The sequence below is a fragment of the Danio rerio genome, chromosome 25 (assembly GCF_049306965.1).
Source record: "Danio rerio strain Tuebingen ecotype United States chromosome 25, GRCz12tu, whole genome shotgun sequence".
NCBI classification, from domain to species: domain Eukaryota; kingdom Metazoa; phylum Chordata; class Actinopteri; order Cypriniformes; family Danionidae; genus Danio; species Danio rerio.
This window is the reverse complement of record NC_133200.1, coordinates 19,726,524-19,740,713: the sequence shown is the minus strand read 5'-3', so window position 1 is coordinate 19,740,713 and position 14,190 is coordinate 19,726,524. Positions and strand designations below refer to the sequence as shown.

Here is a 14,190-nt window from a genome sequence, read left to right as displayed (position 1 = left end):
TTTTGCCATGCCACAGTGCGACATCTGAATATTTTCATTTTAAATTACATGCGAATATGCACGTCTGGTGTGTGATACTATCTCCTGTCATGTGCGCTCCGTGCTGCGGCTCTGATCGGTGCATCCGCTGTGTGACGTGCTTAAGAAGCATAAAGGGGTGCATTAAAGACACACGTGAGTTGTCACACTTTCTCTAAATGTTTAATTCTAAACAGCTTTGAGGGATACGGATGTCAGCGATGTCAGGCAAAGCGTGCAGAACAGCATATGCGGCGAGCGACTCACTTCATCAACATGCATGATTGCGTTCATCTAATTTGCTTAAACTAAGCATTCTATAGTATGGCTATATTTTACAAGCAAGGATTCTGACACACCAACATCCAGCAGATGTTTTACAAAAGTTGCATGTAAGAGAGCAACACGTCAAACTTATAAAATTTGAGGGCTCATGGAATCACCTTAAAGGTGAGGAATGGACCATCTCTGACAGCTTGTGACATCATTTGACACATTATCTGGGTACGTTTACATGGACACCAATACTCTGATTTTAATATGATTAAGACACTACTCTGATCAAGAGTCTGCCGCGTAAACAATGAATTTTTAACATCTTAAAGGACCACAGACACAAACTGCGGAGAAAACATTTATAGGCTGGTGACACAATGATGTTACTGATCTATGTGTTATAACATGTAGCTGGGAATCATGAATGTAACATTCAAAAAGCAACTCATGTAAACACCTGAATCATATTATTGTCTTATTCAGATTAAGACAAATCATTAGATTACTGATGTCCATGTAAAAGTAGTCACAAGCCCCAAAAGGATTTCATTTGTATGAATATTCTGTAAACTGTAACTAAACCATTCTACAGCTTGATTTTCTTTCTTTGAAACCATTTAAGAGTTTCCTTGGCAGTTTTGGATCATTGTTATCTTGAAATGTCCACCCTGGTTTCATCTTCATCATCCTGCTAATGTAGATGTTAGACTGAAGCAGCGAATATTAATTTACAATAAGGAAGGGCAGAGGGTTGCTTAAAAACTATTAAGAGATTTTAGCTGCTGTCTGAGCTTTCACTGCCTTTTTACACCTCCCTTTCTTCATGTGTTCAATAGATTTTCCCTGCTTCATTTAATTTTATTATGCACAACTTCATTTGTAAACAAATTAATTTAGTTCCCCTTCGGATGGGGAACTTCAATGCTATAAGTGGATTTAATCCATGTATGGGGATTTCGTTCAGAAAGCCAATCATCTGAAAGAGTATATAAACGGGCGAATGAAATGCCAAATGAATTGGCAGCGTCAGCTTGCGCACCTGATGCTTGTTGCAATCAATTCAGCATATAAGCACAGGGAAAGCAAGACAACACTAACCTTTTCGCTTCAGAGACTTCTACAGCCTTTACTCGACAAAGTCTACTTTCCTGACTCCCCCATATCCCAGGCTGGCCTGTTCGACGACGCGGTCGGTGAATTCACCCAGGAATTCAAGGCAGTGAGAGAGCAGTCTGATGCAATGGGTAATATCATCTATCGGCGGGACTGTAAGCCCGCTCTGCCTGCCGAGCCATCCATATCTGCTGCTCCTCGCCGAAGGCGCCTGACTACGAGAGCTGCCCCGCACGTGCCTCTGGCGAAGCGGGTGTGTCGAGCACCTCGAAAGCAGGCAGCCCCCCTTGCCCAGTGTGCCGTTAAGTCCGGTAATGGACCGCAAAGCGTACCTGAGACAGGTCGTCCGGAGAAGAGGGATTTTGCTCTTTTCCCGCTGGAGGGGCGAGCCCCATTTCCAACGGCGATTTTCACTGCCATGCAAACATCAATGAAAGAGCACTTTCCATCTTCCCCGGATGTGACAGCCCGAAATCTGCCAGTCTGGGACGCTATACTTACTAGCTCGCAGGTTCTGTGCATTTCGCCAGTGGCTCACAAGCGCTGGGAGGACGGTCTCCTTTCTCCCACCCTTCGAGTCCCCCCTCCGGAGCTTGGGTGTTAGGTGAAAGTGAATCTCTTGCCTCCAGCTCTTCCACGGGACCCTTGCGCTTCCCGGATCAGCACACCCACACCCACTCTGCGCTGCAACACTGCTGGTACTTCAGCGATTGTAGCGATGAGTTCATTAGCGAGAGCTCTGCCTGCCTGGTTAGCGTGGGCCAGCCCTTCATAGTGGCTCATACGCACAATCAGACTCAGCTACGCAATTCAATCCGCAAAATTGCCCCCCAAGTTCATGGGTGTGTATTACACCAGGGTCAGCCACTGTCTTGCAAGAGGAGATTGCTGTCCTCCTGGCGAAGGATGCAATCGAGCCGGTCCCTCCAGCTGAGATGGAGTGGGTTTTACAGCCCGTACTTCATCGTGCCCAAAAAGATAGGTGGGTTACGGACAATCCTAGATCTGCGCATTTTTAACCGCTGTCCATTACCTCATTGACTCCGCCCACCAAGAACTCCAGAAACACCCGTTCCCGCCACGCCCCATAACCCCTGCACAACTCTTCTCCGCCAGCCTCTAACCAACCCGGACCAAGAAAGGCAACTGGAAAAACTAATAACACCAAAAAACCACAATCCCAACACCACCAAGACAATAGGAGCATTACAGAAACCACATCTACACAAACCAAGGACATTAACCCAGACATTAATGCTACCCTGCAAAACAATACCACCTTTTTCTGGCCACAATCGCCCCAATCTAGCGCAACATCTAGCCCTCATCCTCCTGCTACCAATCCTATACAGTTTTCCCTTCCCTCCCACCTTCCATGTACAACGACCAACCTTATTCACTCCCACCAGCATATAAATATCAGTCCTAATGTTCCTCTCCCTTCTTCCTTTCCTCTATCCAATATTCCTTCCTTCATGCCCTCTTTATCCCTCCACAAAGCACTCACGTCCAATACTAACCCTCCTCAGCATCCTCCTCTCCCTACTAATATTTCTTCCACTCATCCCCCCTTCACCCTAGCAACTGCCGTACCTCTTCCCATCCCTCAGAATGCTCCAGTCCTGGAACCTCCACCCGTCTCCAATACAATCAGGAATCTCATCATCTCAGGTGCCGACATAGACCTCTCTACACTTCTTTCACCCATTGCAGCTCCCATTGCGGTGCGCCAAATAGATTACGGCAAATTTTCATTTATCCTAAAACCATCCACCAGTTCTCAAACCCGCACTCTTTCATTGGCAGAATTTCACGTAGCTTTTTCCAGATACACAGAGGTAATTTGTTCGGTTTTTCCCCAAAGGAGGTGCTGAACGATTACATGGCCATCATTTCGGAGCTCGTGCTCTCCAATGGGGGAACACATTTTTACACTTAAGTTTTTCTCGGCTAAATGTGCAATTCGCGTCACACAATGGAATCAAAATCAATATTGAGGGGCTATCGACTTTGATCTACATAACAAAGGTTTTCTCGGTTGCCGTAGTCTATCCTGCGCAGTCTGCTGTTCCAGTCTCTACTCCACTACCTCCTGTCCCTTTGTCATCCCTCCCTCCGATACAATCCCACCCAATCCAAGATCCAAAACAGCTATGTTCCTTGTGCATCTACATCCGCTATCCCCGCTCTTCTTCCTTCTCAGTCTTCTTCCCAAAATCAGTCTCCTCCTAATCCCTGCTTCAACGTTAATGCCGAAAGATGCTATCGAGACCCATGCAAATTTCTCCACATTTGTAATTACTGTGGCGGCGAGCACGTGCGCGTCATCTGCCAAGTTCAAAAAGCTAATAAAAAATCCAAGCAGTATCTGTCGACTCCTATTAATATTTCTCAACTTGCTTATGAATTAAGGTTGCACCCTGATTCTAACTTCTCTGATTTTCTCATTACAGGTTTATCGAACGGATTTCACCCCGGCATCTCTACTCTTCCGTCCTACAACATGGCCTGCCCTAATTTAATGTCCGCCACCGCAGAACCAGAAGCCGTAGATCAATTGATCAAGAAAGAGATCGATAATAATTTTATGATCGTCCCTTTCTCGCTCCCCCCTTGAGTGTCTACCGAATTAGTCCTAACTGCATAGCTACCAGCAAATTTTCTGGCAAAAAACGTCTAATTGACCTTTCATCCCCTCATAATTCTTACTTCTCTAGCATTAATAGCATCATTCCTCCAGAAGAATACACGCTAAACTACCATGATATAGACCAAGCTATACGTTTGGCTTGCTAAAGTGGATATCTCCACTGCATTCAAAGTCATGTCGTTACATCCCTATTACTGGCATCTTTTTGGCATTAATTGGAGATTTAAATTCTTCTTCGCCATACGCCTTACCTTCGGATGCAGAAGTAGTCCAAAAATATTGACATGCTTTCGGAAGCTATATGCTGGATCCTGTCAAATAACTACGGCGTTCCGCATATACTACATCTCCTCGATGATTTCCTCATTAACTCTCCCCAGAGCAACCCTGCAACAAAACACCTAGCAATGACTAAAAAAGTTTTCGACAATCTTGGTATTCCGCTCGCAGAGGAGAAAACTTCAGGACCTGGTACGTCACAAGAATTTCTAAACATCAACTTGAATTCAAACAAATTCCAAGCTTCCTTACCAAAAGAAAAAATCGACCGCATCATCGCACTATCCTCCATATTTTTGGAAAATCAAACTTGTTCAAAGCGCAAATTACTATCCATTTTAGGACATCTAAATTTCGCCATGCGCATCATTCCACAAGGACGTCCCTTCGTAAATTACCTTCTCCAACTAGCAGCATCGGTCCCCGGATTAGATGATACACTGTCTCTATCCAACCTATGCCGTCACGAACTCAGCCTCTGGATTTCCCTCCTAAAGTGCTGGAATGGCTGTTCCTTTTTCTATAGCGATCTGATAGAATCTTCAATCGATATTCACCTATACACAGACGCCGCCTCCTCAATAGGGTTTGGTGGCTATTACCAGGGCCACTGGTTCGCATCTTACTGGCCTCACCAAATGCTCCAAATTCCCCCTCACCATCAATCATCAGCATTATTCGAATTATACCCTCTAGCAGCCGCTTCCCTATTGTGGGGAGATGAATGGTCCGCCTTCAGCATTCTAGTCCATTGCGACAATGTCCACCTCCGCCAAAAAACAATTTATCATAACAGCTAAACATGTACCAGGTTTTCATAACCAAATTGCTAACTCTCTCTCTCGTTTTCTGTTTCCGAGATTTCGAATGCTCGCACCAGAAGCAGATCAACATCCGCATCCAGTGCCTCCTTATTCAGAGATGATATTCCTATAAACCACCCCATGCATCACCTGCATCAGACGTTCATCCCCCTTATTTTAAATGCCGTTGCTCCCAGAACTTCACAAACATATCTTACTGCATGGAATGCATTAAAACATTTCCATTTCCTGTACAACACATCATTTCCAGATTTTTCCTTGCTCACAATCACTTCATTCATCACATATTTCCATTCATACAAAAACATACAAGACAGCTCCATCAGAAGCTATTTAAGCAGCATCCAATTCTTTCACAAGTTAATTCATGGGTCTACATCAGATGCCATAGCAAACTAGCAAACCAGCCTTCTTATTAAAGGCGTCCAAAAAACCCACCCCTCCCTCCCAGACTCTAGGCTGCCCATCACACACCATATACTGTCCAAATGTATCTCCACCCTCCGTAAAGGCTACGTATCCACACACACACAGATCATACCCTGGATGCTATGTTCATACTTTCCTTTTTCTGATTCTTAAGATGTTCCGAAATTTCCATAACTTCATAATTTGTGCTCAGAATCCAACCCACCATATCAGATCTAACTTTGGTTGACGGGGAAACAATATCCTTCCTCATCAAGCAAAGCAAGACAGATTAATCCCGCAAAGGACACCCCATTTACATATTCGACATCCTCTCCTCTACACTCCCATTCCAAACACTCCTAGCGTACATTCACTACCGGGAAACCCTCAGTAATACTTTGGAACGCTTAGTTTAAGCAAATTTGATGAACGTAATCATGCATGTTGAATCTGAGGGAATTCGCTCCAGTATGGAAGGCCGTTGGGGCCAAAACGTCTGCAGCGCGTTGTGTGTGTGTCTGTGTCAGGCCCGTTGAGGGGTGTCAGGTGTGGAGTGAGCGACGTATCTGAGTAGGGGCGTGTGCGCCCGAGACATACCTGAAAGACAGTGCGGGGTGAGTTGCGCGCGACATAGGCTACCTGAAGAGCCAGGAGGGATGCGGGGGAGAGGGGTGTGCAATGTATTTAACGACCGGTTTGCGAGAAATTATCAATTATTTGCGGGCATTTGGGAGTCTCTGTGCACTTGCGGGATACTCCTAGTCTTAGCAACTGGATGAATGTAAAGGAGGATTAAGCAAAATTGTTTCTACTCTATAACTAATGTTCTAAACTCACAGCAATAAAACTTTACAAAGAGTGCAACAGTTTGTATTCTATAGTTTATTATTACAATTTTTCATTTTCCATATCTGCAATTCCAGTATTTTGGCATTTTTTTGCAGTCCACTTAGAATCCAACATGGAAATCAATGTTTTCTTTATTGGAATATATATATATATATATATATATATATATATATATATATATATATATATATATATATATATATATATATATATATATATATATATATATATTTATTTATTTATATATATATATATATATATATATATATATATATATATATATATATATATATATATATATATATATATATATAATATAATATAATCATATGCCCATTTTACATAGTACTGTCACCCCAAAGCTTTGGCCACCACAGGGGCGGTCCCAGAGCTTAAACCCCTTTTCCTTCTAATAGGAGTCTTCATTGCCCAATTCCCCTTTTCTCGACTCCTGCTAGAACCAGTCTTTGATAGCTCATCTTCCTGAGCTGTGACTACGAGCACGAGTCACGTCACCCCCCCCCCCCCCACCCTTTCCAGCCCTATTTCTTCATTTGTTTTTTGTTTTGCTTTCCCTATTCATATGCACATATATATGTGTATATATATATATATATATATATATATATATATATATATATATATATATATATATATATATATATATATATATAAAACGCACGGCACGTGTGTATATGTACATGGATATATGCCTATATGAATAATATGTTTATATGCCTGCTTGCACCCATGCACACGGACATCAAGCTATCGAGAACTACCTGATCTCATTTCCCTCCTAATGCTTATTGACCAGGCGGGAGCCTTGGGCTCATCTATCACCGAGCTCAGAGTTCTGTCCCGGGACAGCATGCCAAACTTGCTTAAATAGTCAAGCATTATCTAAGTGTGAACTCTTGAAGTGAAGTTTCTTAAACTAATTTTGAGAGGAGCACATGATAGGATTGACTACAGCTGATCCCTATCACTAATAACTAACTAGCCAATCGGATCACTCTAAATTCAATATAAATATCAAGCCTAAACTTCATTCCTCATCTTTGTTTTGGAAACCCCCCCATCCATCCCTTCTCCCTCCTCCTCATTACGGGCGACACGTTGGCTCGGTGGCTAGCACTGTTGCCCCAAAGCAAGGAGGTTGTTGGTTCAACACTAGCTGAGCCAACCGATATTCTCTGTGCGCAGTTGGCATGTTCTCCCCGTGTCCGCGTGGGGCTTCCCCATTTACCCCGGTTTCCTCCCACACTCAAAAACCATGCAACAAAAGTTAAAGTCACAAGCACTTACTACAAACCAGCGCAGCTAGCAGTCTATTTTGGGAAGCTATCGAGAACTACCTGATCTCATATCCCTTCTAATGCTTATTGACCTGGCAGGAGCCTTGGGCTCATCTATCACCGAGCTCAGGGTTCTCTCCCAGGACAGCATGCCAAACTTGCTTAAATAGTCAAGCATTATCTAAGTGTGAACTCTTGAAATGTATTTTATAGCAAATACCAAATAATTTCTGCAGTCAGTAAAACTAACCAACATGTATTTTGCACAATACTCTAAAAAGATATTTACACGCATTTCATTAGAATTCAAGTGTTATCTAAATGTAGCTTTTTTATTTATTAAAAGAGGTTTAAATCCTTCTTTTACTTTAGAAGAATATAAAAATGTACTGTAAATAATTTGGATAGATGAATTCAGTGCTTTACATTAACTTTTTTGATCACCAGCTTCAGTGGCTAGTAGATTTCCAACGTTACTAGCCACTCTGCATTTTCACTAGCCACAATTTTGTTGTTAGGAAAATTTTTTTATATGCATAAATATGACTTTTACATGCTAAAATTACTTGATTTAGATTTTGTGTTATGTCCAGATGCCTCCTCATTCATTTCATATTTTGTGTGTCGTGTATGAGCAAATGGGTCATGGTTTCATAGTGTTATAGTGCAATTAGTTTTTATTTCACGTGACTTTTCAGAACTCAAAATTAAGGATTTACCTAATTTATCTCTGACCACACCAAACAAAAATTATTTCTTAGCCACAAATTTTAAAAGTGTCAACACAATATAAATATAGCTGTATACATTTTATTTAACAAAACATTTCTTAAAAAAAAAACAAAGAAAAACAATTGACTTTTAAAAATAATTATTGTCATGTATCAAAAATATGCACAGTAATATGTCCTTGCTAAATGTCTCTCAGATCAGTTAACTACACATAAATAAAGAGTTAATTTTACATTAAAGCAAATGTTGTTGTAAAAAAATGATAATTAAGCCATGAAAACAAAAATAACCGTAAGCAAAAGAAACCGGGTGAAAAACATAGTGTGAAAATGGAGGGATGATTACACGGTTAAGGCCAATTAATTATCTGTTCAAATCGAAAGCAACTGGTGCTGCTTACAAAAAGACATATTTGGAGCTCTTGAATGCATCAAGACTGTGTCTGTGGATGCATTAGCATTACTTTTTTGCCTGACTATTTGAAAGAGATCCGTTCACAGTTGAGTTCCAGGCACGCGTGCTTCAAGGAAGGAAACAGGAGCGCGTATTACATCAGCTGTTAGCGCGAGTGATCATCGTCTCATTCAGTATTCATCTGCTTTCTTCTGCTCGCACGAATGCAATTTTTTTTGTTAGTCATGCTGTTTCTCCATTCTAAGATCACCTTTGCACGCATATTGGGTCGTTCTTATAGTCGAACACTGCTTTTAAGAAAAACACAATTTAAAATTTTTTTTCAACTAGCCAAAGTGGCTAGTGGAGGTGTCTGTTTAACCTGCCAAAGCTGAAATCTACCCGCATTTTGCGGGTTGGCGGGTGTTAATGTAAAGCCCTGGATGAATTAGAATGGTTTTAAAACTTGATTTAATATGAATCGTGATCTATTTCTGATATAAGGGGATGATGTATGAATAAAATAGTGTATAATACATATCAAATAGCAATTATTGCACTAGGTGGCCCGGTTGCACAGTTGGTATCACTGTCGCCTCACAGCAAGAAGGTTGTTGGTTCGACTGGGTCAATTGGCATTTCTTTGGAATTTGCATGTTCTTCTTGTGTTCACATGGGTTTCCCCCATAGTCCAAAGACATGCGCTATATGTGAATTGGGTAAGCTAAATTGTCTATAGTGTATGTGTGTGAATGGGTGTTTCCCAGTACTGGGTTGCAGCTAAAAGGGCTGTGGCGACCCCTGATTAGTAAAGGGAATAAGCAGAAAAAAAAAATTAATGAATGAATTATTACACTACAATTACCTTTATAAGAAGAAAAGATATAATTCTGTTCTCGTCATAATTCTGTCCTCATCTGTCCCAATTTAATTTTAACGTAAATCCTGGACCATAATTACTAGCTTCCATCTGAAACCATGATAATATATTAATTTCTGACTTTCAAAAAAATTCAGCAGTAGTGACTTGCCAGTTAAAACTGACGAGACCCAAAACACAGGACATTTCTAGAATAAACAACAAGTATTTACCTTATAACTCCATATATCTTCTTATAAGGCACTGCAACAAATTGTACTAAGAGTTGAATAAGACATGATTGGCAAATGAACGAGGGGTGTGACAAAGGACTGATCAGATGAGAAATATAAAAAGATAAAGGAGAGGTGAAACATTATAAAAGGAGACTGCAAGACGCACAGAAGACTAAACTATCACAGACATCCAGAAACCCAGCCAGTGAAGAGTCCGAGTAAAGATGTGGTGGAAAACCTGTGTGACTTTACTCCTGTTGATGTATGTCAGAGGTAAGAATTACAGTCTTATGATTTAAGTTCCACCTGTGACTGTTTTAAAATTGAATGAATTATCTTACATTAACATTAAAAATCAAGCTGTCAATATCAACTGTTGCATAGTCAGTTTCATAATTGACTTTTTTCCAATTTCTACTGAATGAAACTCCTAAATGTTGATGCTTTCCTTCATAATCTGTTCCACACTTTCTCTTTTACTGCAGATTCACTTTCTAATTTGCAAGGTAAGTGTTCTTCTCTCTCTTGACATTGAATCATAACTATCAAATTGTTTTGTTAGAAATTGTTTGGATGCTCTGCACTGTTTGTGTCAGTGTGATAATCTCTCTCTCAGTATGTGGACGTCCAAACCCCACATTAAATCCTCGCATTGTGGGTGGTGTGAATGCAACTCATGGCGCGTGGCCGTGGATGGTCAGTCTGCAGGGCAGATATGGCCATTTTTGTGGCGGCTCCCTCATCAACAATCAATGGGTGCTGACAGCAGCTCACTGCATTGTTGAGTAAGACACCTCAACTATCATCAATGGCCTTATTTGGTTGGTGGAAATGTTCTTTAAGTACCATTTTTGTTACTCTTGTTTTTTTCTTTCTTGTACACAGTGAAACCCCATCCAGCATAATTGTGTACTTAGGAAAGTGGAGAAGTTATGTAGCTGATGTCAATTCAATCTCCAGAACTATCAGACACATCATTCCCCATCCCTCCTACAGTAACATAACTAAAGATAATGACATCGCTCTGCTGCAGCTGACATCTACAGTCCAATATACTGACTACATTAAACCCATATGTCTAGCAGATGAAAACAGCAACTTCCCTCGTGGCACCAACAGCTGGGTCGCAGGCTGGGGGGATATTGGAGTTTTGGGCACAGGTGGTATAAGAGGCAGAACCACAGTGTCTGTGCCTTTACCTCATCCTGGCATTCTGCAAGAGGCTGAGCTTAAAGTGTACAGTAATGCAGACTGCAATAATATTTGTCATGGACGGATCACCCCCAACATGATTTGTGCTGGTACACGTCGTGGAGGCAAAGCAACCTTTTCTGTATGATGATCAATGAGATTGTTCTTGTCAAGATACTCCATATGCACACACCTAAACACACTGCAAACTTGAATGTCCAACCAGACTGACTGTATGTTGTCTCTATTTGATGAGACAAACACAATACACCAAAACAGTAACTGAATAACCTAATCTTTCTCTGTATAGGGGGACTCTGGTGGTCCACTGATGACTAAGTGTTCAGTGTGGGTTCAGGCTGGTGTTCTCAGTCATGGTTATGGATGCGCACAGCCCAATCTTCCTGAGGTGTTCATTCGTGTCTCAGAGTATAAGCAATGGATTACAGGCAATGTCGGTGGAAACCTGCCTGGATTTGTCCTCTTTGACCCAAGATGTTCTCTTCACAGTAAGATTCCACTCCTTTCATGCCCACACACACAGTATACAGCAACACACGCTTCTTTGACTAATGTGTGTCTATTTATTTTGTGTAGAAGTTCTTAATAGAGTCTTCTGCTGCTTTGGATAAAAAAAACTGCTGCAGTGAATATGTATATGATGCTCTGGTGAGTCCATACACACACACACTGTTCTTATATCTCGGTGGAGACTCTCATAGACATGTTTCTGCTTAAGTACAAACTTTATTTTCCATTCCCCTACCCCTAAACCCAACCCTCACAGGTAACTATCTGCATTTTTACAGTTTCATACTACATTCTGTATAATTTATTAGCATGCTTGCTCATGAGGACCTCACATAAGTCCCCATGACTCTGTGTGCATTCAGGTTTAAAGCAAGTAAAAACAAGTATACACACACACACACACACACACACACACACACACCCTCAAATGTAACTTTCCTTCCTCAATTGCTGCACTTGTTTGTTTTTGTTTTCAAGATTATACCTTCACACCTGCCTATCACATGATGAAGTCTCTTCTTGACTGCTGTCTTTGAGGCTCTACTTCTGGCCAATGTTGATCTGGAAACTCCTCAGTGTTAGTACTGCAAGACTCTTTCTTACATTTCTTCACAAGTGCTAATATTGAACCTGATGTGACAAGTCTTCTGGCATTCCACCACCACTGCAGATATTTAAAATGCATTGCTTCCAATATGTATAATAGTTTCTCATATTGTAAATGACATAATACCATGGTGATTGAATCATGATAGAAAGAGCACTTCATTGTGTGCACAGCATGTGCAAAAGTCTTTGTGGATTTATTAAAGTAGTTTAGAACTGCACGCTTGTGTCCCCTACTGTATTTTTTTGCTTGTGAATGTTATCATCATCCAAATGAATAGGCAGAGAAAAAAGAATTAACAATATGCTACTGAAATAGAGACAAAATAAACCAACTTATTGAAAAAAAAAATCATTAGATGTACTAAATATTTTTAAAAGGTACCTATGGTGAAAAATCTACTTTTCAAGCTGTATGGACAGACGTGTGTAAGTATAGTGTATGGACCGTTCTATTGGGGTGATATAAACAGACACAGTCCTCTTTTTTTTTTTTTTTTTTCAATTTAACAACATAAAAACGGTGGCCTAATTGGAGTGGTTTTCAGAGCGACCGCAACTTGACGTAGGAGTGCGGCTTGACGCAGGAGTCATGACTTTGAGCTGGTGCATCCGGTGCCTCAGTCAAAGTTAATTCGGTGTACCTGGTTATTAGTCTCGGTGTACAAGCTTGGCACTTAAAACTAGCACACAGTTGGCTGTAAAACTATACAAAGACACAAATGATTTTGTACTCTCTGCTTGGTCTGTGTCCGAGTCGTACATGTACGGCTGAATGATGATCCTCTCACTCCTGCTCCTTCTCTCAGTCTGCCTGTCTATTGCAAACACAGAGCGGGTGAGCTCTTGGCTCCGCTCCTTGTTACATTGGGCGGGAAGCCGAAACTAATTTTCATGTAAAGCAACACGCCCCTAAAACAGCGAGCTGTGTACAGGCCCCCAACATGACACACATTAACACATTATAATAAAATAATCTGAACTGTTTAAAACTGAACCTAAACTGGCACACTCAGAAGAACCATAATATTAATATTAAATCATAAAAAAGGTGTAAACTATGTGCCCTTTAAAAAAACATAGTAAATCCAATTAATCATTTTTTCAGTGCACCAAATATTTAAAACACAATTTTTTAACTACATGACAATTTATTATCTGTTAATTAATTTAATGTTCAATTACTGAAATGAATATTCAAATTTCAATGTTAATTCCTTCTAATTCCCCAGCACTTTCCCAGAGAGGCTGATGTCTATAGCATATTGATTTGTGTAAAAACATAACATGTCAAAGCAAAACATAATTTTTTAAACTAAACTCCTCAAGGAAAGCAATGTCATGATGTTTCTTCAATTACGACAGGCGTGAGCTTATAGTTTGAGTTGTCTGGATCATTCTCGTTCTTAAATCTCTAAGACAAATCTGCGTTTTTCTCAGTTTTGTGACATTTTGGTCTGAAAGGTGTCGTTCAAACATTAGAACAGAATCCTCGCGTTACATTCTGTTTAGTTTTTAACTAAATTATATAGTATTTTATATTAAATCCTATAAAGTGAAACCATTTCATATCCGTTTGAGCACATTGTTACTTCTTCACCAACAATAAATATACAATATTGCTGGCTTTTAAAAAGGTAGTTTTTTAGGTAGCAATTCATTAGAAAGGTGGTCTGTGATTTCAGGCTTTTGAGGGATATTAAATATACAATTCTTTATAACAATACATTTAAAATTGTTTTCTGAGTTCTAGCCCAACTTTATTTTTCTCTAGAAATTAATGTCCAGAGAAACTACTTTTTAGGGCTGTTTTCTTCTAACATGAAACATGTCATGTGATGTCAAATTATAAAATGTATATTTAATAATTTATTTCTTATTATCAATACATGAATATCAAATTATTGGACATAAATACATAAAT

General features: G+C 40.3%; 2 protein-coding genes across 5 annotated transcripts in view; one reads left to right on the top strand and one right to left on the bottom strand.

The window, feature by feature from the left end:
- fam185a (family with sequence similarity 185 member A) overlaps positions 1-14,190 on the bottom strand; it is a 60,284-nt gene that overhangs the window by 15,573 nt on the left and 30,521 nt on the right. The window lies entirely within an intron of this gene.
- Positions 9,979-12,486, top strand: si:dkeyp-93a5.3. The gene is made up of 7 exons (XM_068217606.2): positions 9,979-10,211; positions 10,424-10,444; positions 10,555-10,723; positions 10,824-11,271; positions 11,440-11,638; positions 11,727-11,798; positions 12,138-12,486. Exons 1-6 carry the CDS (start codon positions 10,163-10,165, stop codon positions 11,759-11,761), a joined length of 921 nt encoding a protein of 306 aa, XP_068073707.2. The 5' UTR covers positions 9,979-10,162; the 3' UTR covers positions 11,762-11,798; positions 12,138-12,486.

Coding starts and splice junctions, on each gene's coding strand:
- si:dkeyp-93a5.3 (XM_068217606.2), top strand. CDS start 10,163: ATGTGGTGGAAAACCTGTGTGACTTTACTCCTGTTGATGTATGTCAGA. Junction 10,212..10,423: donor CCTGTTGATGTATGTCAGAG/GTAAGAATTACA, acceptor CTTTTACTGCAG/ATTCACTTTCTAATTTGCAA. Junction 11,639..11,726: donor CCCAAGATGTTCTCTTCACA/GTAAGATTCCAC, acceptor TATTTTGTGTAG/AAGTTCTTAATAGAGTCTTC.